Source organism: Pelophylax lessonae (genome assembly GCF_965119305.1).
Source record: "Pelophylax lessonae genome assembly, chromosome: 3".
NCBI classification, from domain to species: domain Eukaryota; kingdom Metazoa; phylum Chordata; class Amphibia; order Anura; family Ranidae; genus Pelophylax; species Pelophylax lessonae.
The window spans coordinates 615,988,222-616,014,772 of NC_138770.1; the positions used below are offsets into that span (position 1 = coordinate 615,988,222).

At 43.8% G+C, this 26,551-nt stretch overlaps 1 protein-coding gene across 1 annotated transcript in view; it reads left to right on the forward strand.

The window, feature by feature from the left end:
- GPATCH2 (G-patch domain containing 2) overlaps positions 1-26,551 on the forward strand; it is a 303,764-nt gene that overhangs the window by 27,488 nt on the left and 249,725 nt on the right. Inside the window, exons 4-5 of the mRNA XM_082249587.1 lie at positions 1,627-1,809; positions 6,193-6,272. Of these exons, the coding sequence (XP_082105713.1) occupies positions 1,627-1,809; positions 6,193-6,272 (263 nt within the window). The remainder of the gene's footprint in view (positions 1-1,626; positions 1,810-6,192; positions 6,273-26,551) is intronic.

Consider the following 26,551-nt stretch of genomic DNA (forward strand, 5'->3'; position numbering starts at 1 on the left):
GCATCTAGACATTCACTTCTTTCACGGGTGATATTGGTAGCGCCACTATCTCTACTTGAATTTTTCACTCTTTATTTAGTAGATATGTTGCTACTGTAATTATTTTAATAGAAAAATTACATCTAAGTACCTTATACAAATATATTTTTGAAATAAAATCTTTAATATTTTTTGGGAAATAACATGGTGTGGGTGGATTTCTGCCAGTCACAAGCTGTGTCACGCCTCTCCAGCCTGTGTCTTAGAATAAGAGGGAGGTGATTCTTCCATTAATCTATATGTAATATCCCGCTCCCAACATCCCATCATCCATATACAGAAAGAGAAGGGACAATGTAAAATAAACAGTGCATGTTTAGTATCAATTTAATGCCTTCTTATATGGGTAGGGGGCTACCAAAGATTGTCTCCTATTCATACCTGAGTGTTTTGTATTGTTTACTTATGCTTGACAACATTCAATATGCAGAATCCCGTTGTCTGTAATTGTGCCTGTTCAAATTTTGAAGATCAGTTGCTTGTAGCTTGAAGCCCTACGCTCAAGAACGTGATATTTTTTAGTGTAACATTTTTGGCACTCGACTTCAATGGGAGTGCTTGTATATGTGCGATGCGTATTTTCCCACTTGAAGAACCGTTTTACTCCTATAAAACTGTTTTCCACCTTTATACAGTCTCATATTGCTGAGTTTTTAAAGCATCTCATCAACTCTGGTAGCATAGAGCCCAACTCCTATCGTTCTTTAGTTATACATAGTGTGGAAGAGTTTGAGGTCTTTATTTTTGTCTGTCACCCGATTAGGAAGACTTTATCTCACTTCATGTTCCAGTGGCACAGGTACAAGAGGCACAGGTAAAAGAAACGGAGGTGCTGTCAGGGGAACAAGAAGACGCAGACAGTAATAAAAACATTGACAGAGATTACGACTATTTCTAATGCTTTACTAAAAATATTGTATTGGTGTCAATATTGGAGAGATTTACCTTCACTTTCTGTGATGGAAGAAAGTGGGAGGGGCAAGTCTTCCTAATGGAGACAGATGCTTCAAATTTCATTTGTCCTTTTATTTTAAACATTCGCTAACCCCCAGCTAAACTACACTAACCCTACACCCATCCCCTGCCCTTGCTGCTGCCTTTGTTTGTACAGTTGCAGGCTCCTCTGTTGTTGACAGCCAGTCCATTGACATTCTCTGCACCTGAGTCCCTATAGATCAGTGATGGCAAAACTTGGCACCCCAGGTGTTTTGGAACTACATTTCCCATGATGTTCACGCACTCTGCAGTGTAGTTCAGCATCATAGGAAATGTAGTTTCAAAACATCTGGGGTGCCAAGGTTCACCATCACTGCTATAGGGCATCATAGAGTTGTATACTGAGTCTTGGTGTTTGGCCAGGTTTAGCCTTAGAGGACTTAGTGCGCTAAAGAGATTCTAGCTGGAAAAGCTGGTAATAACGGAATAGGCTGTGGTTCTGGAACTAAGGTGGGTAAGCCGCTGGGGAAGGGTGGTTAGTGTGGTAGTACCAGTTCTCACCAGGGCAGTGATCGTGAATGTGTGTTTAGTAAATTACAGGATCAGAGGGAGTAGTCACTGCTCAAATACAAGCTTTGTTTTGTGTTGCAGGTGACGATGAACAGAGCGATTGGTTCTACGAAGGCGAGACGGGAGGAGCCTGTGGCATCACCGGCGTTATACCATGGTGGGAGCAGGGGGACTCTACAGAGCTAGACAGGGAGCTCCCCGACCCAGTATTCGAAAGTATTCTGACCGGCTCCTTCCCTCTCATGTCACCATCTGCACAGAGAGGTAAGTGTTTCTGGCTTGTGTGTCTGGTCCCCTAATATATTTTTTGTTTTAGCATTTAACAAGTTTGAATGTAGTGTTTTGCCACAAATAAAGTGGATCTCCAGCCAAACCACTTAAATTACATACACTGATCAGCAATAACATAACACTGATGGGTAAAGTGAATAACCTTGATTATCTCATAACAATGGCACCTGAAAGTGGGTGGGATATATTAGGCAGCAAGCGAACATGACGTCCCTGATGTTGATGTGTTGAAAGCTGAAAGAATATGCAAGTGTAAGTATTTAACAAAGGCCTAATTGTAATGGCTACACGACTAGGTCAGAGAAACGAAAAAGCCGCAGCTCTTGTGGGATTTTCCCGGTCTGCAGTAGTCAGGACCAAGCAAAAGTGGTCCAAGGAAGGAAAACTGGTGACAGGGTCATTGGCAACCAAGGCTTATTGATGCACATGGGAAATGAAGGCTGGCATGTATAGTGCAATCCAATAGAAGAGCTACTGTAGCTCAAATTGCTGAAAAAGTTATTGCTGGTTCTAAAAGAAAGGTGTCAGAACTCACAGTGCATTGCAGTTTGTTGCATATGGGCTGTGTCGTAACAGACTGGAAGAAGGTGGCCTAGTCTGATGAATTACATTTTATTTCACATTATGTGGATGGCCGGGTGCATGTTTGTTGTTTACCTGGGGAAGAGATGGCACCAGAATGCACTATGGGAAGAAGGCAAGTTGGCGGAGGCAGTGTGATACTTTGTCTAGTGGTGTCCATGCCTTGATGTGTCGGGGCTGTTTTAGTGGTTAACCACTTCCCGCCCGCCCTATTACAAAACAACGGCGGGAATGTGGTTGTGTTATCCTGACTGGACGTCATATGACGGCGGCAGGATAACACAGCTCTGGGCGCCCCCCGGGGGCGCGCAGAGCGGCGATCGGTGATACGAGGTGTCAGTCTGACACCCTGCATCTCCGATCTCGGTAAAGAGCCTCTGCTGGAGGCTCTTTACCATGTGATCAGCCGTGTCCAATCACGGCTGGTCACATAGTAAATAGGAACAGCCGTTGATCGGCTTTCCTTAGTTCGTGCCTGACAGGCACGAGTAAAGGAGCGCCGATCGGCGGGGGGGTCGGCACTGGTAATCAGATCATTGATTACCAGTGCAGACCCTCGGGGGGGGGGGGGGGGATGCCACTAGATCCACCAGGGATGCCCACTATGACACCAGGGATGCCCACTATGACCCCAGGGATGCCACTATGGCCACCAGGGATGGCAATCAGGGCTCAGGGAGCCCCCCATTGCCCTCCCCATCAGTGCTGCCCACCAGTGCCCTCCCAGTCAGTGCTGCCCACAAGTGCCCATCATTGCCATCCTTTAGTGTCGCCCACCAGTGCCCATTATTGCCCACCAGTGCCGCCTATCAGTGCCCATTAGTGCCCATCAGTGCCGCCCATCAGTGCCCACCAGTGCCGCCTATCAGTGCCCATCAGTGCCACCTATCAGTGCCCATCAATGCCGCCTATCAGTGCCTAGCAGTGCCGCCTATCAGTGCCCACCAATGCTGCATATCTGTGCTACCTATCAGTGCCACATATCAGCGCCTATCAGTGCCACCCCATCAGTGCCTCCTCATCAGTGCCTGTCAGTGCAGTCTCATCAGTGCTCATCAGTGCAGGAAAAAACTTATTTATTTACAAAATTGTATAACATAAACAAAAAAACTTTTTTTTTTTTTTAAACTTTTCGGTCTTTTTTTATTTGTTTAGCAAAAAGGAAAAAACCCAGAGGTGATCAAATGCCACCAAAAGAAAGCTCTATTTGTGGGGGGAAAATTACATAAATTTGGTGTAGGTACAGTGTTGCATGACCGCGCAATTGTCATTCAAAATGCAACAGTGCTAAAAGGGGAAAATTGGCCTGGGCAGGAAGGGAGGGAAGTGCCCTGTATTAAAGTGGTTAAAGAGGGCCCTACTTCATATTAAGTAGTTGGTTAGAATTGTTTGGCTGATCAGTGTATATGTAAACTTTTACCTGCTAAAAGATATCCATTCTTTGCAGCCTGTGCTATCCTTCTTCTATTAGCTACCTAAACACCTCTCCAAATGTCTGAAACATGTTGGATTTGATTTGAAGTATTGTGTGGTGCAGTAGAGCCTGATTCACTTATACTATATATCCACCTACTTTGCTGTGTAAGGAATTGTGGAAAGATTACTATTTTTCTTCCTTTTTTTTTTTTTTATTTAGATAAAAAAAAACATTGTTTTAATGAATGTGTAACTGCATGTACATGCCACCATAAGAGAACTAGTCACAATCTGAGAATCTAAGGCCAGCCATACACGGTTCGAATCTCGGCCGGTTTCTGCTAAGATTTGAACTATTATTGGGCAGGCTGAATGCACCAAGTTGATTGATCACCTTGGGTACAACCAGCCTGCCGGATTTTCTTTCAATTATGGGAAGTGGCTGCTATAGCCGCTAGGGATAATCACTGACTTTTCCCAGCGGGGGCTTACCCCACCCCCTGCCGTAAGAAGACAATTGCTCAGCAGGAAGGATTCCCCTGTCAGAACTGTCTTTGTTGATGGGAGAATTGTGCAAATTTCTTTGTTGCAGTAAATAAATTTGCACCTTTTTATGGCCTACCTAAGCTCTGCATGCCAAATTAAAATCATGCAGGCTTAGTGATGAAACATTTACATATAGCTCCTTTATATAGCTTTCCTTTGTCTGAGAATGACTCTCAGTGGTGAGAATCAAAGTTTAGGGGGGCCACTGAGGTTTGATTGTTTGCCATCTTTTTATTGCCCCCATCTCATGATAACACCCTTCCTCCCAGTTCCAGAAGTGTAGAGCAATATCCATCCAGGAACCATGTAGTTGTTATATCTATTTTAACTAAAGCTGGGTACACTACACACTATTAGCTTTTAGAATGAACAAAAAAAAAACTCAGCTCTGGTCAGAGCCATGCAAGGTTAGTTCAGGGATCTCGCCCGCTGAGCTGTTGTGTTCTGACAGGGGGACGGCCCCCCCGCTATAACACTCCGATCAGTGCTCTCTGCCATTGGCTGAGAGCGCTGATCAGGAGCCAGTATGATGCTGGTTTTCCAGCATGCTCATCAGAAAGAAGGTGGCCAAATGGCTGCCTTTTGACAGACGCACGAGCTGAATGTTGGCTTTTTTTTTTTTTTTTTTTAACCGGCCATTGTCTCCCGACATTCGGCCCGTGTGTACCCGGCTTAAGAGGCGCTCTTTTATCCTGTTGTCACTTGTAGATCAGCGTAATATACATTTGCCCAGATTTCAAATATAAACTGCACAGGGACTGACCTTTCCAGCTGCTCAGGGTTATGTAATATGCTGCTATTTTTTTGGTGACCACTAAATCTCCACTCCGATCATTTTTGTTGAGTACTGTCTTGTTTTTCCATTGTTTCTGGGGGGGGGGGGGGGTTGTTGCAGATTTCACCTGGATGCCCGGTCTGCTATTCACCTTCACACTTCAGGTAACATCATGGTGCACTGGAGATGTACCATTTCATAGAGAGTAAAGGCCCGTAAACACGTAGCGACTGACGGCTGTAAATATTTGACGATCGGCCGATTGTCGGCTTGTTAGTATGATGCTTCCGACAACCGACTGCGACTTTTCGGCCGAACAGAATCTGGTGTGCAGGCTTTAAAATTTTTGTTGGCCAACACCAGAACGGCCGATTGTTCCTCAGTCAGTACAGAATTCGGCCGACAAACAGCAGATGAGCAAGACTGGGCATGCTCAGAGAAGAAAAAACACACGGAAAGTCAACCATCACATGACATCACTTCTGCAGTCGGTTGTTGTTGGCCGACAAAATTTGTGTGCAGTCTTTAGCACTTTTCAACCGACAGGACAGCACCGGACAAAAGACGGCCGATCGTTTTTTTTTAATTACAGTCATGACGTAATGAATATTGTGTTGGACTTTTCTTCTAAACTGTAAGTAATATATTTATAAATCTAACCGTTTATTGCTTTATAAAGGGAGGTGTGCTTCTGTGTTGATTTTTGTAGGTACCCCGGAGTTATTCTTTAAAGAATCAGTACACCTTTTGAAAAAATAAATAAATAAATAAAGGCACATTTTTTTGCAGGAAAAATGTGTGTTTTATTATGTTTTTTTACAAAGAGCTTGCAAAGCATTTCACACACGCTGGAGAAAATTGGATCATGCTTTATTATGGGTTTTTGCCTTCTAGATCAACTATGGGTATAGGATTGTGTATATGAAGGTTGTGTGTTTTGTTTTTTTTCTATTGGTTGAACTGAATGGACTTGTGCCTTTATTTTCATCCAGACTGTGTAATTATGTAATGTGACCCCTTATATTTTCTTTCTTTAGGTTTCCAGGCCAGACTAAGTCACCTACATGCAATGCAAGCGAGAAACCTTCGGAAGTCCTCAATAAACCCAAGCCCTCTGGTATGTGTGTTTTTCAACCTTTTTTCTTTGTGCTGCCATGTTTAACTCCCTTTGATGTATCTGTGATTTCCATCTGACCTGTTGATGCCCATAATATGGAATAGACTGATCAGCTCTTGGATGTGGGTTCAACACTCTCCTGCCTGCCACCTTCCCTCAGTCATGCTGCTTCAAAAATAAAGATTTCTTGGTGGCAGAGGGTACAATGCACTTAGATTATTAGTTGTCTGCACAATACAAGATTGCCTGGGCACAAGGTATGTGTGAGTTTTACTTGGTGGGATATTAAGAGAGGTTCCATGAATCAGTGTGTAGTAGCCAACACACTCCGATTGTAAATTGCTGTTCATTGAAATCTTGCACGGGAATGTCATGTTGTATTTAATAATAAAGTATATGTAAGTCTTTGTATTGGCAGTTATTTAATTATGCCAAGATGTACTACAAAAATGAAAAGTTGACCCCTTCAGAGCTTATGCATAGGAAGTGGGATTTGAGTAGCATGCCAAGTCCCAGGTTAGGCTCTGTTCATACCTATGAAGGTGTGATGCTGTGTGTGAGATTTTGTGCAGTTTTGCATGTACCGTTTAGGACAGCCTATTCAATTCAATGAGCTGCGCTAAGCGCAGAAAGGGAATGCATGACCTTTTTAAAGTGGTTGTAAAGACTGAAGGTTTTTTTAGGTTCATACATTCTATGCATAAAGGTAAAAAAACTTTAGTGTGTAGCTCCCCCCAACATCCCCCACCCCCCAATACTTGCCTAAGCCCAATCTTGGTCCAGCAATATGCACAAGACCCGTGGCTTTGCCGGGTCTCTCCCTCCTGATTGGCTGAAATGTAGCAGCAGGAGGCATTGGCCTGCTGTCAATTACAGCCAGTGAGGTGGGAGCGGGGGGCAGGGCTGAGCCATGCTCTCTGTGTCTTATGGAAGCAGAGAATCGTCTCGGGAACGAGCACGCACGAGTGCCCCTACAGCAAGTGGCTTGCTATGGGGGCACTCGGCAAGGGCAGGGGACCTGAGAAGAGGAAGATCGGGGATGCTCTGTGGAAAAGTATGGCATGTTTGTTTTTCTTTTAAATAAAAATGTTTCTTTTAGTCCCCGTTCACACTGGGACGTAAGTCGCCTTCCATAGGGAAGCTGCGTACCCGTTCTAATAGGAGCGACACAAGTCACTCCGACTTAGAAAAAGGGTCCGGAGCTTCTTTGGGGCGACCCGGAACGACCGTCATAGACTTCAATGTTATGAAGTCCGTGCCGGTCGCTCCGAGGTCGCGGCGCGCTGCTCGCACCGCGACCTCGGAGGTCGCCCCGGGAAGTCGGATCGCGGCAATGTGAACGGGGCCTTAGAATCACTTTAACTTTGTTACCATGAGTTGTGGCACATGCAAAACCATGTATGTTAGCAATGTGTGTTAGGGTTTAATTAAGATTTAATGACACTGCCGTGTGCCTGCAAAAGGAATGTTTTTGTGTGCATTGCAGGAACACAGTGCATAAATATTAACAACTTCACTGCTGCTATAGTAAGGATGAATTGCTCCACATTAGCTGGTACTAAATCATTCATTGGGAAGTTATTTACTGCTTGTTAGGAATATTAAAGCATATCTAAATTTAACAGAAACCTTTCTAGATTTTGCAACTTTGTTTATAAAGGCAGAAGGTTTTATACCTTTAAGTCTCGGTTCACACTACGTCGCTCTGACTTAGGGGGCGACCTGTGAAGTCGCATGCAGCGCGACTTGCACGGACTTCATAAAATTAATGTCTATGCAAGTCGCCCCAGGTCGCCCCGAAGTAGTACAGGACACTTTTTCTAAGTCGGAGCGACTTGTGTCGCTCCTATTAGAACCGTTCCTGTACTACACTATGGGACGCGACGGTGCACGACTTGTCAGGCTGACCAAGTCGCCTGACAAGTCTTACCTGTGTGAATGGAGACTTAACCTTCTGTGTTCAGTTTGTTGTTTGAAATGGTTCTAGTTTGTGTTTTACACCTATGGCATCAAAAGTTCAAGCCGGCATCCAATTAACAAAGCCTAGTGATAAAAAGTAATAAAAATAACTATTTTCCAGTTTTTATTGAAGCAGTTCAAGATCCATGAATACCCTGAACTGGTACAAGGGTAAGCAGCTGCTAGAGCTTAGAAGAAAGTTAGGTTACTGAAAACTGAAAAATAATATAAATTTCTAAGTTGTGACCCCTAAATGTTTAGGTCTTTCCTTTAGAGAATGTGTGAAAAGAAAAAGGGAGTCAGTGAATAGTTTCCTACACCATTAAAAGGCATGTTTGAGTTCCAAAAGCTACAAATTTTAATTTTCTGTCCACTTTAATCGCTTTGTTTTGCTGGGAAATGCAAATGATCCTACATAATCAACAAAGAAACGTGCAACGACAAATTTTGATGTAAGTGTTTTGGTTTGGATGCTCTTTAAAGTGTATCTAAACCCAGAACAAAAAAATATAATCTAATGCAATTTACCAGTCCTTTTGATGTCCTGGTTGTATTCATTTTCACTATCTAGGCTAAGGACATTTCAGCGGTATAGAAAATAGCTGTTGGTCCTTAGATGTGGTGGCTGCACAGGGCCTGTGCAAAGTTTTTTTTGTCCACACAGGTAATGGTGCATTTTGCTGCCCACCACAACGGCACTTTGTAGGAGAAAAATTCAGTTAAAAACAAAAAACAAAAAACCCAACAAAATCTAATTTTTGGGCACATCATTTTATTACCAAATATTTTGGTAAATATAAAAGATGAGGTTGTACCGAGTAAATTTATACCCAACATGTCAAACCTTAAAATTGTGTGTGCTTGTAAACTGGCAACAAACTTCAGTACCCTGTATTTTTTCATCGGCAATGCTTTAAAAGCTGTTATGCAGGAGTGTGACATGTGTAGGGATATTGCTGTCTTCGTAAGTAGGTGCCTCAATGCGTTTGTGCATGCGTGTGTTGTTGTTGTTGTTGTCGTCTCCTTAACTGTTTAAAACTATTTTATTAATTTTTTTTATTTTTATGTGATTTTTTTTTTTTTGCAATCACATAAGGGACCACTAGCCCCTTATGGGAATGCATATATGTGACAGGTGCTCTCTATGAGACATCTGGGGTCTATTAGACCCTGGAATTATCCTCTACACTCCACTGCAGCTGATGGAACACACATCGTTTTCCATCAGCCGCTTCCCTGAACACAGCGAATGACAGCGCTGGTCCATGAAGTGACCTCATACATGTCACTTTCTGGTCTGTGGACGGCTGTCCATTGAGCTTCTGCCGCCCTTTCCTACGATTCCCGCCTGGTGCCTGCAGCTGGAACAGCAGAGCACAGTAAACCTGTGGCTTCACTGTCGCCTGTATCGCTTCCACATTGAAAGCTGATCGTTGGCTTTACAAAATTACACACACTTCTGGTCACTAGCCTGCACTATGCAATAGAAATAAGATATATCTGTGGTCAAATCCAAATAGTTTATATATAGTTATATTACAAAAAGTATTTGGACCCCTGCCTTTATACGCACATCAAATTTAATGGCATTAAAGTCTTAGTCTGTAAGGTTCAATATTGAGTTGGCCCACCCTTTGCAGATATAACAGCTTCAACTCTTCTGGGAAGGCTGTCCTCAAGGTTTAGGAGTGTGTCTATGGGAATGTTTGACCATTCTTCCAGAAACACATTTGTGAGGTCAGGCACTCATGTTGGACGAGAAGGCCTGGCTCACAGTCTCCACTCTAATTCATCCCAAAGGTGTTCTATCGGGTTGAGGTCAGGACTCTGTACAGGCCAGTCAAGTTCCTCCACCCCAAACTCACTCATCCATGTCTTTATGAATCTTGCTTTGTACACTGGTCCAAATCATTTGGTGGATGGGAGATTATGGTGTGGGGTTGGGCTTGGCCTCTTAGTTCTAGTGAAGGCAACTCTTAAGGTGTCAACATACCAAGACATTTTGGACAATTTCATGCTCCCAACTTTGTGGGAACAGTTTGGGGATGGCCCCTTCCTGTTCTATCATGACTGCACACCAGTGCACAAAGCAAGGTCAACAAAGACATGGATGAGCGAGTTTGGGGTGGAGATGAATTGAAGCTGTTATAGCTGCAAAGGGTGGGCCAATTCAATATTAAACCCTACGGACTAATGCTGGCCATACAACTAGCTGAAAAATCGTTCGAAAATCTGTCATTTGGTCCGTTTGTTTGTTTTTTGTCCAGTTGATGGGCACAAATAGAAAATCGGTTTAACTTTTCAGAGCTGAAAAATTGAAGGAACAGTTTGGAAAATTCTGCCGAACGATAAATTGAAAGGTTAATGTGTTTCTCGCCCAAACTGTTTGCACTAGGCATATGTGACAAAATGAACGATTAACGGATGCATTTATGTCCATTAAATGATTTATCGATCAAAATTCGGTCATTACATGATGGCACGATTGCTCTCACAGCTGAGTGTTCGTTTTTCAAAAATGAGTTTGAACAATTTTTTGTATAGCGTATGGCCAGCATAAGACTGGGATGCCGTTAAAGTTTATGTGCGTGTAAAGGCAGGCGTCCCAATACTTTTGACAATATAGAGTACATGCAGTACGATTTTCATGTCCTCTTTTAGTGCGATTATCAAAGGCAGTTGTTCAGCCATTCAGGTGTGATTCTGATGCGATTGTGAATAGCAATGCAAATTAAGTACTGCGATTTTTTTTTTTTAAACATGCCTTCGTATGCCAGAACTGCCATACACCCTCTTCTCTACAGAACGGCCTTCCATCCACTTCTATGCAAAACCAGCTATGAATCACATGCTATGTGAACAGTTATCTCAGAATGGCACCATAGTCTATGCTGTGCGAGTTTGAAGCACATCGTTCCAATCTAGCATAGGACCCTTTTTTTTTTTAACAGGATCAAAATCTCACCGCATAGATGTGAACGTGCATCATAGAAATCAATGTATTTTCACATGATATCCAAATCTTTGCCTTTTGGATCGCATTTGATCTGTATCAGATTCGCATCAGTGTGGATACCCAAAGAAAAAAAATACTCCTGCGCATAAGTGTGATGGCCCAGCTTAGGTGGAGGTAATGATCCACTTCATCAGGGGTATTACTTCAGGCTTTGCTGCCCTCTAGGACTGGGGATGTCCTTCATATATCTAAAACATGAAAAGAAAAAGCGAGCGCACCAGCATTATCCCACATAAATGATTGCAGATAAAATATAAAAATGACTTACAAACATGAGATGCAACTGTGCTAGAAACATCCAATCTTCTCTGTGGCTTAGAAGTCCTGGAATATACAGTCTCCAGACCCTAGGGAGGTCATGCAGGGGCCCCTGCTGGCTGATGCATTTCGAAGGATTGTCCTTCGTTTCTGCCCGCGGTCCTAAAATGTACTACAATTGCAAATGCAGCTTCTGGTGCCAATATTTTCTTTTTTTTTTTTAACAGGTCGGTTTCATTGGTTTAGGTGCCAATATTTTCAGTGGCACCTAAAACATGGCGTGGTTTTGCAAATCGCATCTTGTGAAGCTTGTCACCCAAAAAGGAGCAACAAGCTTCACGCAATGCAATTTGCTGCGTTTTGAGATCGAAGGCAGAATCTGCCACAATCCCAAAACGCCCAGTGAATGGAGCCTAACAGAGCTGACACCGGATCTTGATTTGGCTGCTCAGCATGTGCTTGTTCTGAGCACCGTGTGCGTGGGTAACCTGAAGTAATAAAGTTGTTGTTTTTTTTTTTTTTTTTTTTTTTCTCACTGTGGCCGGTGCCTCATTTACTCGCTCAGCAAATGCGCTCCTGCTGAGCTTTAGGAAAGCCTGACCTTTTCCTGATGTGCACCCAACCAGCGCTCGTTACACTACAAAGTGTCTCCCCTCCCTGCTAGTCTATTTGGTGCAGTGTTTATTTTGATGTCAAATTTTGATTTTGTTTTAGCCATAGTCTTTTTACTAAAATGCCATTTTAGATTTAATCGTATTTTAGCCATCTGAATTGTTTTAGATTTAGTCGTATTTTAGTTGTCTAAAATCGAATGGGTTTCTGATTAACCACTTCAGGTCCGCTCCATAGCAGTTTTACTGCTACAGGGCGGCATCTGTACACCGGGTCACATACACACACACACACACACACGATCCGGCACGCATGCGCAACGCCGGCGGCTCACTTCCGCTGTGGCCACACATGTGCCCTGGCATCCGCCGATGATCGAGCAGAAAGGCGGTCTGCCTATGTAAACAAGGCAGATCCCCATTCTGTCAGTAGGGAAGGCATGGATCCTGTGTTTCTGTAAAGCGGGGACATGGATCCATGCCTTCCCCTAGTTTAAGCACCTCCCACACCGTACTAAAACACTGGCTAGGCACACAATTAACCCTTTGCTCGCCCCTGATGTTAACCCCTTCCAAGCCAGTGTCAGTACAATGACAGTGCATATTTTTAGCACTGATCTCTGTATGATGCCCCATACACACGTGCAGATTATCTGCAGACTTTTGTCTGCAGACTTACCAAAACCATATAATATGAGGTCAAACCTAAACACTTTCAATTTGTATGCAATCCGGCAGGCCCTTGCACTACATCGAAAAGGTAAGTCTGCAGACAAAAGTCTGCAGATAATCTGCACGTGTGTATGGGGCATTAGTGTCACTGGTCCCCAAAAAGTATCAAAAGTGTCAGTATCCGAATGTTCGCTGCAATATCACAGTCCCGCAATAGGTTGCTAATCACCGCCATTACTAGTAAAAAATAAATAAATAAAAATATCCCAAAGTTTGTAAATGCTTTACCTTTTGTGCAAACCAATCAATATACGCTTAATGGGATTTTGTTGGCCAAAAACATGTAGCAGAATACATATTGAGCTAAATTAATGAAAAATTTGATTTTTCTTTTTATTTCCTATTATTTAATTCTTTTTATTTATTTTTTCCCCAAAAACATAATTTCTATACAAAAAAAGAGGTAAAACCAATTCTATATATACATACATCTTAACTTCCCTCTCCCCCTCCCCATATCACCTAAAGTTATGTTACAAAAAACAGACCTATATATTCTCAATCTCGGGTACCAGTCCTGGCGGATCCATTCATGCTTTCCATGTCTTTTCAAATCTAATTTTACATCCCCTCCTTGTATAGGCCAGTTTTTCCCTTTATTATTGTATTATTGACCATTCTCAACAAGTCCATTATAGAAGATGGCCTAGAACTTATCCATTTCCAGGTCATCACCTTCCTAGCTTGGTAGAGAAACTTCAGAACTGCTGTTCGTATAGCCGCAGATCCCACATACTGCTCCATATACCCCAATACACATAATATTGGATCCAACCATAGGCTTATTCCAAATACTACACTTATCTTACCTAACACCTCTACGCAGTATCTGTGTAGTTTGGGGCATCTCCAGAGCATATGGATCAAATCCCCATCTGCAACCCCACGCCTGGGTCAAGATGCATCTGGACGTCCCCCAAACAAAAACAATCTTTTAGGGTGTATAATATGCTCTGTGGATAATATAGAATTGCGTTCATTTCTGGGCTGCCGATAAGGATAATAAATCTAATGAGGTTACTATACCATTCCATTGGCCAGCCCTTAAATTTTTCACTCGCCTGCTCGCATTTTGCGAGTGAAAAATGATTGAATGCGAGCAAGGAGAGGAAGAAACAGAACACTGTCTGGACATGCACGGGTGGGCAGTGTCCATATCTGTGATGAGCGCACTAGGAGCTTCTGCCTTCACCTGCCTGACAGGAGTGAATGTCATTCTCCCTCCTGTTATTGCAGCAGCACGATGCATGATTTCTGGACTCCTCCGTTCCAGCCACTTATCTCTCCTGCAGCCGTTAATCACTTCTCTCCTTCCAAGCTCCCCTCCCCTGTTGGTTTGTTCTACTCGGCCAGGTTACTTTCGCTTTGTCCTCACACTTGTCTTTATCTTCCCTGCACAATCGTAAGTCCTCTGTTCACATTAACCCTTCATATACTTCTATCTTTCAGCTGTCCTCTCCATAAATCTGTACTGTATGTCCTGCAGCCTCTGGTCCCAGCTCTGAGCATTCCAAGCAGCCATTTAGCTGACCCAGTCCTGTCCCAAAATACAGTCTTAGCACTTTCTCTACAGCCCTTCACTCTGCTCTTCATTAATATGTATTATTACAACCCAAACCCCCCTCCCCCCCCCCCCCATTCAGTCTCTTATCCCTAATAACTGGTGAACTGTGGTTTGGCCAGTGTAATTGTATGTGCGTTTTACCTGGATTTTAGGTGCATTTCTATTGAATTTCTATTACAAAGTGCGTTTTCATGAAAGCACTTTAAAGTCCTGCATGCTGCATCTTTGATGCGGCTTCAGAAAATGCACTGTGTAATAGAATTCAATAGAAGTGCACCTAAAATCCAGGTAAAACGCACATACAATCACACTGTTCACACTGTTATTAATATTTATTTGTGCAACTTCTACAGTCATGCAAAAACATTTAACAGTGTAATTTTATAAAATAATTTTTTGAGGGCGCATTTAGGGGCGGGGCAGGGTAGGGGTTAGGTGGGGCAAGTAGTGGCAAGTAACCCTTAAGGCCTGGCTAGTAGCTCAGGACTTGAAATTTTGAGCCCTGCCATTGGCCATATGTTAACTCCCCCCCCCCCCACATCCTCCTCCCATTTTGCTCTACTAGAAAGCTGAAAATCCTTTTCCAATACTTTGTGTATGTTTTTATAGAGTTTTGAGATCAACCCCTTAAGGAAGTGGCATCTACCAGCGTTTTCGATAAGAAGGCACTACTCCATTCTAACTTTCTCTTTTTAACTTGTGTTGTCAGTGCGTGCCTTAGCTGTAAGTACTGGTAACATTTTTTATTTGAAAACCCAAATTCCTCTTTCAACTCCTGAAATGTCCTAAGTACCCCCGCTACATAGAATTGCGATAGTCTTACCACTCCCCTCTGTTTTCAGTTAATAATGTTCTCCAGCCCTTTGAGCTCGGGTAGGTTTTTATTATCCCAGATGGGCGTATACTTTGAATCCTGAGTACCTAAATAGAGACCGTATTGTGTTCCGTACCTTCAACAACAACTTTGCTGAAGGACACTGATCCCCCCCCCCCCCCCCCCCGAGTCTGCTTCTAGGGCTTCATTCAGGAACGAAGCACTAGAGGTGCAAGCCAATAGTGCTCGTGAGTTATAACTAGTGGTATCATTACTTACTTCCCCGCCCCCTAAGGAAATTAGATTTTCTCTATCATTCATTGACGGACGCAGTCTCTGATCCATATCAGTGGGGTTATGCTGCCCCCTAGGAGTAGGACACTAGGCAGAAAAAAGTTCTGGCTATGCCTATGGGCAGTCCCAGGGGGTATACTCCCTCTCTCTTCCTGCTATAGGATGTCAGTTTTGTATCAAAGCAGTGTCGGATAAAAATAATACCAACCCAATTCAAGGGGTGGGTACTGCGTCCATCAATGAACTTCAGTGAAAAGGATTTTACGGTAAGACAAAAATCCAATTTTCCCTATCGTTCATTGACGGACGCAGTCTCTGATCCATATCAGTAGGGACGTCTCAAAGCAGTGCCATAAAATGAGGGGTGGGAACAGCAGAAAAATAAGTCCCCAAGGCCAAACATAGCCAAACAGGTGACATAGGACTCATCAGAACATCAAGATGAGGCCCACCTGGAAAAAAAAATTAAACACTCTCAAGGAAGGCTAAAAAACCTCCTTAAACAGCAGCCTGCAAAACTTTGCGGCCAAAAGAGGCATCTGCAGATGCCAGCACATCCACCTTATAAAATTCTGTGAAGGTATGAACAGACGACCAGCACAGATGCCTGATGGCGGAAAGCCATCTTTGGAGATGAGGGTTTTACGGTAAGACAAAAATCCAATTTTTATTATTTATATGTTTCATAGCCGAATGTAAAAAATATAATTTTTTATTTTCAAAATTGTCGGTCTTTTTTGTTTATAGTGCAAAAAATCAAAAAAAATACAGAGCTGATCAAATACCACCAAAAGAGAGCTTTATTTGTGGGAAAAAAAAGGACACCAAGTTTGTTGGGGTACAGTGTTGCACAACCAGGCAATCGCCTATTTTTTTACAGCACAGGACCTCACGTGTAAACAGTAAGTTAGATTTAGCTACTTGAGGCCTGCGCTATAGCCGAAAGACGGCTACAGGGCGGACCTAAATTGGCGGGAGGGCGTACATTGACGTTCTTCCATGCACGAGCGGCCTGCGCACTCCCTGCGGAACACGCCCGGCTCGCTCTGTGATTAGCGAGTCCATGAAACTCGCCTGATCACAGGTTGGAGTAAGGGGGCGATCCCACCCCCTTACCACGTGATCAGCTATTAGCCAATGACAGCTGATCATGTGAAGTAAACAGCAGCCGGCGATCAGCTGTTTTTTTTCTCCTCACAAGAGAAAAAAAAATGATCGCCGACTGTTGTCAGAGGGACATCGGTTCCGAAGAGGAGAGGGCAAATTGTGCCCACCAGTGTCAAACACCAGTGCCAATTATCAGTGCCACCTATCAGTGCTCACCAGTGCCACCTATCAGTGCCCCATCATAAGGGTCACCAGTGCCTATCATTGCCCATCGCTGCTGCCTATTAGTGCCCTTCAGCACCACCTACCAGTGCCCTTCGCTGCCACCCATCAGTGCAGCCTTATCAGTGCCTAACAGTGCAGCCTATCAGTGCCTATCAGAGGTCATCAGTGCCGTCTCATCAGCGCACATCAATGAAGGAGAAAAATTACCTGTTTGCAACATTTTATAACAAACTGTAAATACTTTTTTTTTTTTTTTTCTCAAAATTTTGTTTTTTTTTGTTCAGCAAAAAAGAAAAACCCCAGTAGTGATTAAATACTAGCAAAAGAAAGCTCTATTTGTTTGAACAAAAAGAATAAAAATGTAATTTGGGTACAGTGTTTCATGACCGCGCAATTGTCATTCAAAGTGCGACAGTGCTGAAAGCTGAAAATTGGCCTGGGCAGCAGGGGGATTTAAGTGCCCAGTAAGCAAGTGGTTAAAAAAAAAAAAAGAGAGAAAACTATAAGTACTTTTAGCACCCCCTTTTGCCACAAAATATTGTCTGGTTGCCATTGGTTACTGCGAGTGTGGACATTACCATTGCTGTCTGTGCTGAATAAGGTGCTGGTATTTCCAGGAATTGTGACAAGGCTGTTGATATTCCGTAGTGTGATCATTTATATCTAGCAGTATCTGGAATCTCTTTAGAATTATGTATTTCCATAGATTGTAACCGTGCATCTCTGTATATATCCCGGTGCTGGCTTTAGTTTGGCAACATTTCACCACTTGCTGGAAGTTAATCTATCAGCTGAAATAGCCCCTATAAAACAGCGGAATGAGATTGCAATAAGCCTGGAAAATGGGCTACAAATCCTGACAATGATCAAGCAAGCAGTCAAGCAAAAATAAAAATAGATGCATCAGGAGCCCACGTTCATCCTTCTGCACTGAATTATAGTCACCTGGTCAAAGTTCAGAGGCCAATGTGTTAAGCCGTATTAAAATGGAAGTCCCGTGACATGCTCCCTGCCTTCCACTGAAATGAAGAATTTCTTTTAATACTCCCGACTCCTGACTTGTCAGCTGCTTCCTATATATTCCTTTATATGTCAGCATAGGAGACACACAGCAGTAAGGGGGTCAGGAGTAAATACTTTGAGGGATATTTTAGCTCATTCAAGAAAGTAATTTTAAGCTGAGCATTTTTTTTTTTTTTTTTTTTTATTTGATGTATTTTGCATAGTAGGTGGGAAGCCTAAACCAGATCTTTAACTATTTAACCACTTCAGCCCCAGAAGGTTTTACTCTATGACCAAGCCATTTTTTCCGATATGGCACTGCGTTACTTTAACTGACAATTGCGTGGCCGTGCGACGCTGTACCCAAATATAATTGATGCCCTTTTTTCCCACAAATAGAGCTTTCTTTTGGAGGTATTTTGATCACCTCTGCAGTTTTGTTTTTTGCGCTATACACAAAAAAAGAGCAACCGTTTGGAAAAACAAAATATATTTTCTCTTACGTCCTCCGACAGTCGCCGCCTCTTCATATTCGTCACATATGGGGGTATTAGACTTTGCTCCGAAGGAGTAGCTAGGCAACAGAATATGTTAACAATAAAGCTTTAACATATCCCACCCTCAAGGGGTGGTCCCCTCAGTCAATACCCTCCTACTTCCTGCAACCATATCTCAGTTTTAATGTCTAGCTTGTCAGGAGTGGCTGGCTCTCTCTGTGCTGGGACTTTCTGTCCCAGACTCTTTCTTCTTTTTAATAAATTTTCCAAAGTCGACACTGAGTCCGTCGGTTCGTCTCCCCTATCTGGGAATGATACTGGACTCGGTGCAGGCGAAGGTCTTCCTGCCGGAAGACAAACTCAGGACTCTCCGGGAGGAAGTCAGGTCCCTCAGGGACGTTCCGAACTCGTCTCTGCGGACGTGTATGAGATGTCTGGGATTGATGGTCTCGGCCTTCGAGGCGATTCCTTTCGCACAGTTTCACACGCGGGGTCTCCAAGCGGAGATCCTGTCCAGGTGGGACGGGCGACCTCAATCTCTGGATCTTCAAATCTCGTTGAGTCTTCGCACAATGCAAACTCTGCAGGAGTTTGGTTGGATCTTCAGCCCTGGTTGGCCCGTGTGCGGGACAGATGGGTTCTGGAAATCGTTCGAACTGGTTACAAGATCGAGTTTCTCTCTCGGCCGGAGAGCAGATTTTTTCCCTCAAATCTTCAACTGTCTCCAGAGCGCCTGCGGGATCTGCACCTGGCGGTGCGGGACCTGAGGGCTCAGGGAGTGGTGGTCCCGGTGCCTCATCGGGACAGTTTTCGGGGGTTTTATTCCAATCTGTTCACCGTGCCCAGAAAGGAGGGCAAGGTTCGTCCGATTCTGGACTTGAAGGCTCTGAACCGCTCTGTGCGGGTTCGCAAGTTCCGCATGGAATCCCTGCGGTCGGTGGTGGCTGCCCTGGTTCCGGGGGAATTCATGGCCTCCATCGATTTGAAGGATGCGTACCTTCACATCCCCATATTCGAGGGTCATCAGAGGTACCTTCGTTTTGCCATTGCGGAGGATCACTACCAGTTCGTGGCGTTGCCCTTTGGTCTCGCCTCGGCTCCGCGGGTCTTCACCAAGGTGCTTGCACCGGTTCTGGCATTATTGAGGGCCCAGGGCATTTCTGTCCTGGGGTATCTGGACGACATTCTGGTTCGGTCTGCGACCAGACAAGGTCTGGAGGAGGACCTGTCTGTCAGGGTCTTCCAGAAGTGGACCTGTTCGCGTCTCGCCTCAACATCAAGGTGAAGAGGTTCGTGGCAAGGACGCGCGACCCTCGGGCAGACGCGTCGGACGAGTTAGTGGCCCCGTGGCATCAGTACAGGCTGATGTACGCGTTTCCACCGATTCAGTTGCTGTCCAGGTTCCTTCGCAGGTTACACTCGGAACGCAACACGGTGATTCTTGTGGCACCGGACTGGCCTCGCCGGTCCTGGTACGCAGACCTCGTGAATCTGGCGGTCGACGCCCCGTGGCGTCTGCCTCTTCGAGACGATCTACTGTCTCAAGGACCGATATACCATCCTGCTTTACAGTCGCTGGCTTTGACGGCCTGGCTGTTGAAACCGAGGTCCTGAAGGAGAGGGGTCTCTCTCCGGAGGTCGTTCATACTTTAATCAACACGAGGAAGTCTTCCTCGGGGAAGGTTTATTACCGTACTTGGAAGGCCTATTTTGCCTGGTGTGAGTCCAGGGGGTTTTCACCCCGCACGTACTCGGTGTCCCGTGTGCTGTCTTTCCTTCAAACGGGTGTTGATCAGCGTTTGGCGCTGGCTACGATAAAGGGTCAGGTGTCTGCTCTGGCCGTTCTGTTTCAACGTCCCGTGGCTTCCAATCCTTTGGTTGGCACCTTTGTTCAGGGTGTGCGGCATCTGGTTCCCCCGAGGCGGGATCCTCTGCCCCCTTGGGACTTGAATCTCGTTCTCTCTGTGTTACAACGTGCTCCTTTTGAACAGATCAGGGAGATCTCGTTGTCTATGTTGTCCAAAAAGGTCGCCTTTTTGGTGGCGATCACTTCGGCTCGCAGAGTGTCGGAACTGGCGGCTTTGTCCTGCAAGTCTCCGTACCTGGTTATTCATTTGGATAAGGTGGTCTTGCGACCTAATCCTTCTTTTCTGCCGAAACGAGTTTCGGAATTCCATCTTAATGAGGATATTGTCTTGCCTTCGTTGTGCACGAAGCCTAAACATCCAAAGGAGGTGAGATTGCACTCTCTGGATGTTGTTCGGGCGTTAAGGGTTTACCTTAAATCGACTGAGTCTTTTCGAAAGACGGACTCCTTGTTTGTTCTTCCAGAGGGTCCTCGGAAGGGCATGGCGGCTTCGGCCTCTACCATCGCCAAATGGATCAGGCAGACCATTGAACAGGCCTATGCTTTGCAGGGGAAGGTTCCCCCTGTGCCTGTGAAGGCGCACTCTACTAGATCTCTGAGTACGTCTTGGGCCTGTCGTCATGGGGCTTCTGTAGCCCAGGTGTGTAAGGCGGCGACTTGGTCGACCGTGCACACTTTCACAAAATTCTACAAAGTAGATGTTCAGGCATCGGCGGATGCTTCCTTTGGCCGCAAGGTTCTTAGTGCGGCTGTTCCCTAGGGTCCCTTGTTGGGGACTCCTGGCTGTTGGGATAAGTTTTGTATCCCCTGGTTTTTTTGTCTTTTCCTGGGTTGTTGCTCCTGTTGAGCACTTATTTTTGCTGTTGCCCAGCTGGTTTCCTTCCTTTGGTAAGGTTCCTTTCTTTGATGTGGAGACTGCGTTGCCTTTCGGCGCGGATGCGTTTCCCACCCCTCATGTTTGCACTGCTTTGGGACGTCCCCATATGTGACGAATATGAAGAGGCGGCGACTGTCGGAGGACGTAAGAGAAAACGGAATTTTTGTAAAATCTTACCTGTAAAATTCCTTTCTCTGATTCCTCCGACAGTCGCCGCCCCCGCCCCTCTTTTGGGGTTTGATTGTATACTCTACTGCTATTCCACTAAAACTGAGATATGGTTGCAGGAAGTAGGAGGGTATTGACTGAGGGGACCACCCCTTGAGGGTGGGATATGTTAAAGCTTTATTGTTAACATATTCTGTTGCCTAGCTACTCCTTCGGAGCAAAGTCTAATACCCCCATATGTGACGAATATGAAGAGGCGGCGACTGTCGGAGGACTCAGAGAAAGGAATTTTACAGGTAAGATTTTACAAAAATTCCGTTTTTTTTTCTGTTATATTACATATCCAATAAAAAAAATGTAAACAAATCTATTTTCTTCATCAATTTAGGCCAACATATATTCAGCTACATATTTTCAGTAAAAAAAAAACCAAAATCTCAATAAGTGTATATTGATTAGTTTGTGCAAAACTTATAGTGTCTACAAACTATGGGATATTTTTATGGAATTTTTATTTATTTATTTGTTTTACTAGAAATGGCAGCAATTAGCAATTTTTAGCAGAACTGCGACATTGCGGTGGACAAATCGGACACCTAACTTACACTTTTTTGGGGACCAGTGACACCAGTACAGTGATCAGTGCTAAAAATATGCCCTTCACTGTACTAATGGCACTTGCTGGGGAAGAGTTAATACCAGGGGCCATCAAAGGGTTAGGTGAGTCCCTAGGGTTGCTTTCTAATTGTGAGGGGGATGGTTTGACTGGGGAAAGAAAGAGATCCATGTTCCTCCATAGCAGAGACGCAAGATCTCTCTCTTTCCCCTCTGACAGAATGGCGATCTGCCTTGTTTACATAGGCAGATCGGGGTTCTGACTTTCCGGAAATGATCGCGGGTGGCCGGCAGACATCTGGTCCACTGTACCCCTGCTGATTGGCTCCCCCTCTGGCCAATCAGTGTGCATGGCAACAAGAGCTACTGCATGAATTGACGTACAGGTACGTTGTTTTGTGCAGTCAGCCCGTCGTGCTGCAGTAAATGTGTGAGAGGCGGTCCGGAACCAGTTAAAAGAAGTCCTCTCTCCCTCTTACCTAATTGGAGATCATTTCCTGATTTTATTACCTGTTTTGTTTTTCAGCCCAGCACTTCCTGCTTTCTCGCCCAAGCGAGAATGACATAGGGACACTAGTGTGTGTGTATATATATATATATATATACAGGGCTCAAAATTTCAAGTCCTGCGCTACTAGCCAGGCCTTAAGGGTTACTCGCCACTACTTACCCCACCTAACCCCTACCCTGCCCCGCCCCTAAATGCGCCCTCAAAAAATTATTTTATAAAATTACACTGTTAAATGTTTTTGCATGACTGCAGAAGTTGCACAAATAAATATTAATAACAGTGTGATTGTATGTGCGTTTTACCTGGATTTTAGGTGCACTTCTATTGAATTCTATTACACAGTGTATTTTCTGAAGCCGCATCAAAGATGCAGCATGCAGGACTTTAAAGCGCTTTCATGAAAACGCACTTTGTGATAGAAATTCAATAGAAATGCACCTAAAATCCAGGTAAAACGCACATACAATTACACTGGCCAAACCACAGTTCACCAGTTATTAGGGATAAGAGACTGAATAGGGGGGTCTGGGTTGTAATAATATATTTTAATGAAGAGCAGAGTGAAGGGCTGTAGAGAAAGTGCTAAGGCTGTATTTTGGGACAGGACAGGGTCAGTTAAATGGCTGCTTGGAATGCTCGGAGCTGGGACCAGAGGCTGCAGGACATACAGTACAGATTTATGGAGAGGACAGCTGAAAGATAGAAGTATATGAAGGGTTAATGTAAACAGAGGAGTACAAGAATCGCTGCTGACTTACGATTGTGCAGGGAAGATAAAGACAAGTGCGAGGAGACGGACAAAGCGAAAGTAACCTGGCCTAGTAGAACAAACCAACAGGGGAGGGGAGCTTGGAAGGAGAGAAGTGATTAATGGCTGCAGGAGAGATAAGTGGCTGGAACGGAGGAGTCCAGAAATCATGCATTGTGCTGCTTCAATAACAGGAGGGAGAATGACGTTCACTCCTGTCAGGCAGGTGAAGACAGAAGCTCCTAGTGCGCCCCCCCCTCATCACAGATATGGACACTGCCCACCCCTGCACGTCCAGACAGTGTTCTGTTTCTTCCTCTCCTTGCTCGCATTCAGTAATTTTTCACTCGCAAAATGCGAGAAGGCGAGTGAAAAATTTGAGCGCTGCATATATATATATATATATATATATATATATATATATATATATATATATATATACCTAACTAATAGTACGCTTCTGATTATTATGAAAGAAATTAAATACTGAAAATGTATCGATGTACAATTAAACAGTGAATTGACAATTCCATAAAGTTCAATATGGAACTAAGTCCATGTGCCAATAGCAATGAAAGCACGGATAGAGGAATGGAGGTGTATGAAATTCTTCTCAAGATAATGATATATCCCACTGGGTGGCAAACCACATGAATTGTTAAGGAATTCCACCATACACAAGTGCCCTCCTTGTACAGAGTTGTACAGAGTTGGTGTACCTTATACATCAACTTGTATAGACCTTTTGAATGATTTTTATTTTGTAAAGGCCAACAGGTTTCGGGGGCTCAGCACCCCCTCTTAATTAGGACTAAAAACTACACAATGGAAAAAATACAAAGATTTGGTAACTGGCACAGACCCTTTAGAATGTCTGTGCACATGTGGGTATTCCTGCTTATGCGTACACATGCCACAGCTCTCTACACGGTCCTAGAACTTGTGTATGCATGTACTGGAATCCCCCCCACGCGTTCACAGATGAACCACAGCTCAGACCTGGCACAGAACTGTGGCACATGTTCGCAAGCATAGGATATTTAAAGATGGCGGCGTGGGAGAGGAGTGGCAGGAGGGGGATATTGCAGGGGGGAAAGAAGCCCTGTTGCCACGGTATTCATTTTACAACAACAAACTTTTGCTAAATTTCTATGAGCATTTAACATATTTTATACATATTATTTACCAGTAAAAGCCTGAGCCAGATGCTGGCGTTCTGCCGAAAACTCTAACTTGCCGAGAACTCCAATCACGTCACTTCCAGTGACTGAACATCATGAATAATTGGAGATTTCGACAACTTGGTGTTTTTACAGAACAGGCGGCAGCGTATACACTCCTGTACACGCTATAATGAGTGGACATTGTTTGTCCGCCCGCTAGTAAATAAAAACATGACCGCCTCCAAGGCGGGGACAACTAGTGTGTACCGGAGAGTAAAGGTTGTCGAAATCTCCAATTTTATTCCTGGTGTACACTCAACGGAAGTAACGTCTTCTGAGTTTTCGGCAGAACGACGACCCTCTCTAGACTGAGAGACCCAGGGATTGTGGGATATATAGTTTCTTCACAGGAAATGTTAGTTCTCACACTACAGACATAGATCATACATTAACCTGTTCAGTGCCATGCTTCATGCCTCATGTTTTTAACAAACAGAATGTGAAGGTTTACTATAGGCTGTGCCTACAGGGCAACAAATGATACAATGAAACTATAAAACTACATGATCAGTGCACATCCCATGCAAGGGAAAAACACAAGATGAAGGAGGGAAGGTTTTTATAATGCATTTAAAAATTGTTGATGGTTTAATGTACACATTATCCATTTAGGGTTTACGTCTGTTAGAACTTAAAGGACTTTGTATGGCCAGATGCATTATCAGGCATTTAGCTGTTTTTTTTTTCCAGTGCCTAAAAATGCACAGACCTAAGAAAATACATAATGTTTAATAGACCTCCTCAGTTGAGAGTTGTGCTGAGTTGCAATCTGTTATGGAAAAAGTCCCCCCAGGCTTTTTTGTGTGTATTTACATACAGCTTCACATTCAAGTCAATAGAATGGAGAGTTTCAGAAACGCGTTACGTTAAGTCTGAAACGTAGGTAGATGCAATTTTAGGCACAACTAGTCTCAGTTAATTATTGGATAGAGTGATAAAATATTAGAATCCCTGTCAAGTGTTTAATGCCTCCTGAGGCTCCGTTAGGGGAATTTCTCCTGATTTCCTGTCCTACTAATGGTTTACCAGATGGGAAGTGAGGAGAACTTTCCAACAGCAACACAGACAGAAATAAAATGCTTCGCTTTAGCAGAGTAAAGAAAGGCCAAACTTTTGGCCTGTATCAGTTGCAGATATTCCCTCACTTCCTGTCTGATGAAGGCATTGTAGGGCAGGAAGTGAGGAGAAATCTCGCTAAAGAGCCCAGTTAGCAGTTAAAACCCAGCATTAGTTATAATCCTTGCCTACCCTAACCAAAACTAGAAAAAAAAAGTTTTTATCTTGACATAGGCAGCCCATAGATGATTATAAAAAATTACTTGATTCCCCCATTCACACATTCAATGTGGAGCAGGAATCTCCCCCTCTGAGCTGATGTATTCTGACAGTGGGGAGCCTTCTGCGCCATTAGAATACACTGCATATAGCCAGCAGCACTGATCAATCGGTAGATTGATTTCTGTACAACCACCCTGCCCATACATGGTGTGAAATTTGGGTGGTTCCTGCTGAATCTGCCAAATTTCAATCCATGTATGGACCGCTATATACCATAAAGCAGGACAGGCACAAACAAGTTAGAATTTACATATTAGGAGGTCTCTAAGCCTCACAAACGCTGATAAAAAAAACTCTTAAATGAAAATCTAAGGGATAAGAACTTTTTTATATTCAAACAGTTGTTTATTCATTTCTCATAAAACATGGCTATATGACGCTTATATAAGAGAAAATCTGAATGGAGTATGTAAAAGGAATTACAACAATACAAGCATTGCAGACCTCATCCAGGTATCAGATAAGGCATCATAAACTAAGTAAGATGCAGTACATAACTGGTTGGAAACCAGTATTAAAGCAAAGAACTGCTACAATACAAAGTACCAGGGATCATATTCAGACTTTTAACATGTAAACAAGAATCATAGAAGAGATAAGGAATCATGGTAAAAAGATGTAAGAAAAATGGGTACTCAATCCATAAGAAAAAGGGGAGGGGAAGAAGGAAGAGGAAATAAGTAGACATGCGGACTCCAAATAACATTAGATACTATGGTGTACGTTTATGAAAGGGTGAATTTTTTTCTCTGTTCACTTCTCTGCAGTTCTCCGGGGAAAATGATCTCCTCTGGCACCCTTTTTATGAAGCGGAGAACTTCATTTCTCCCAGAGTGGTCAGAGGAGAACTGTT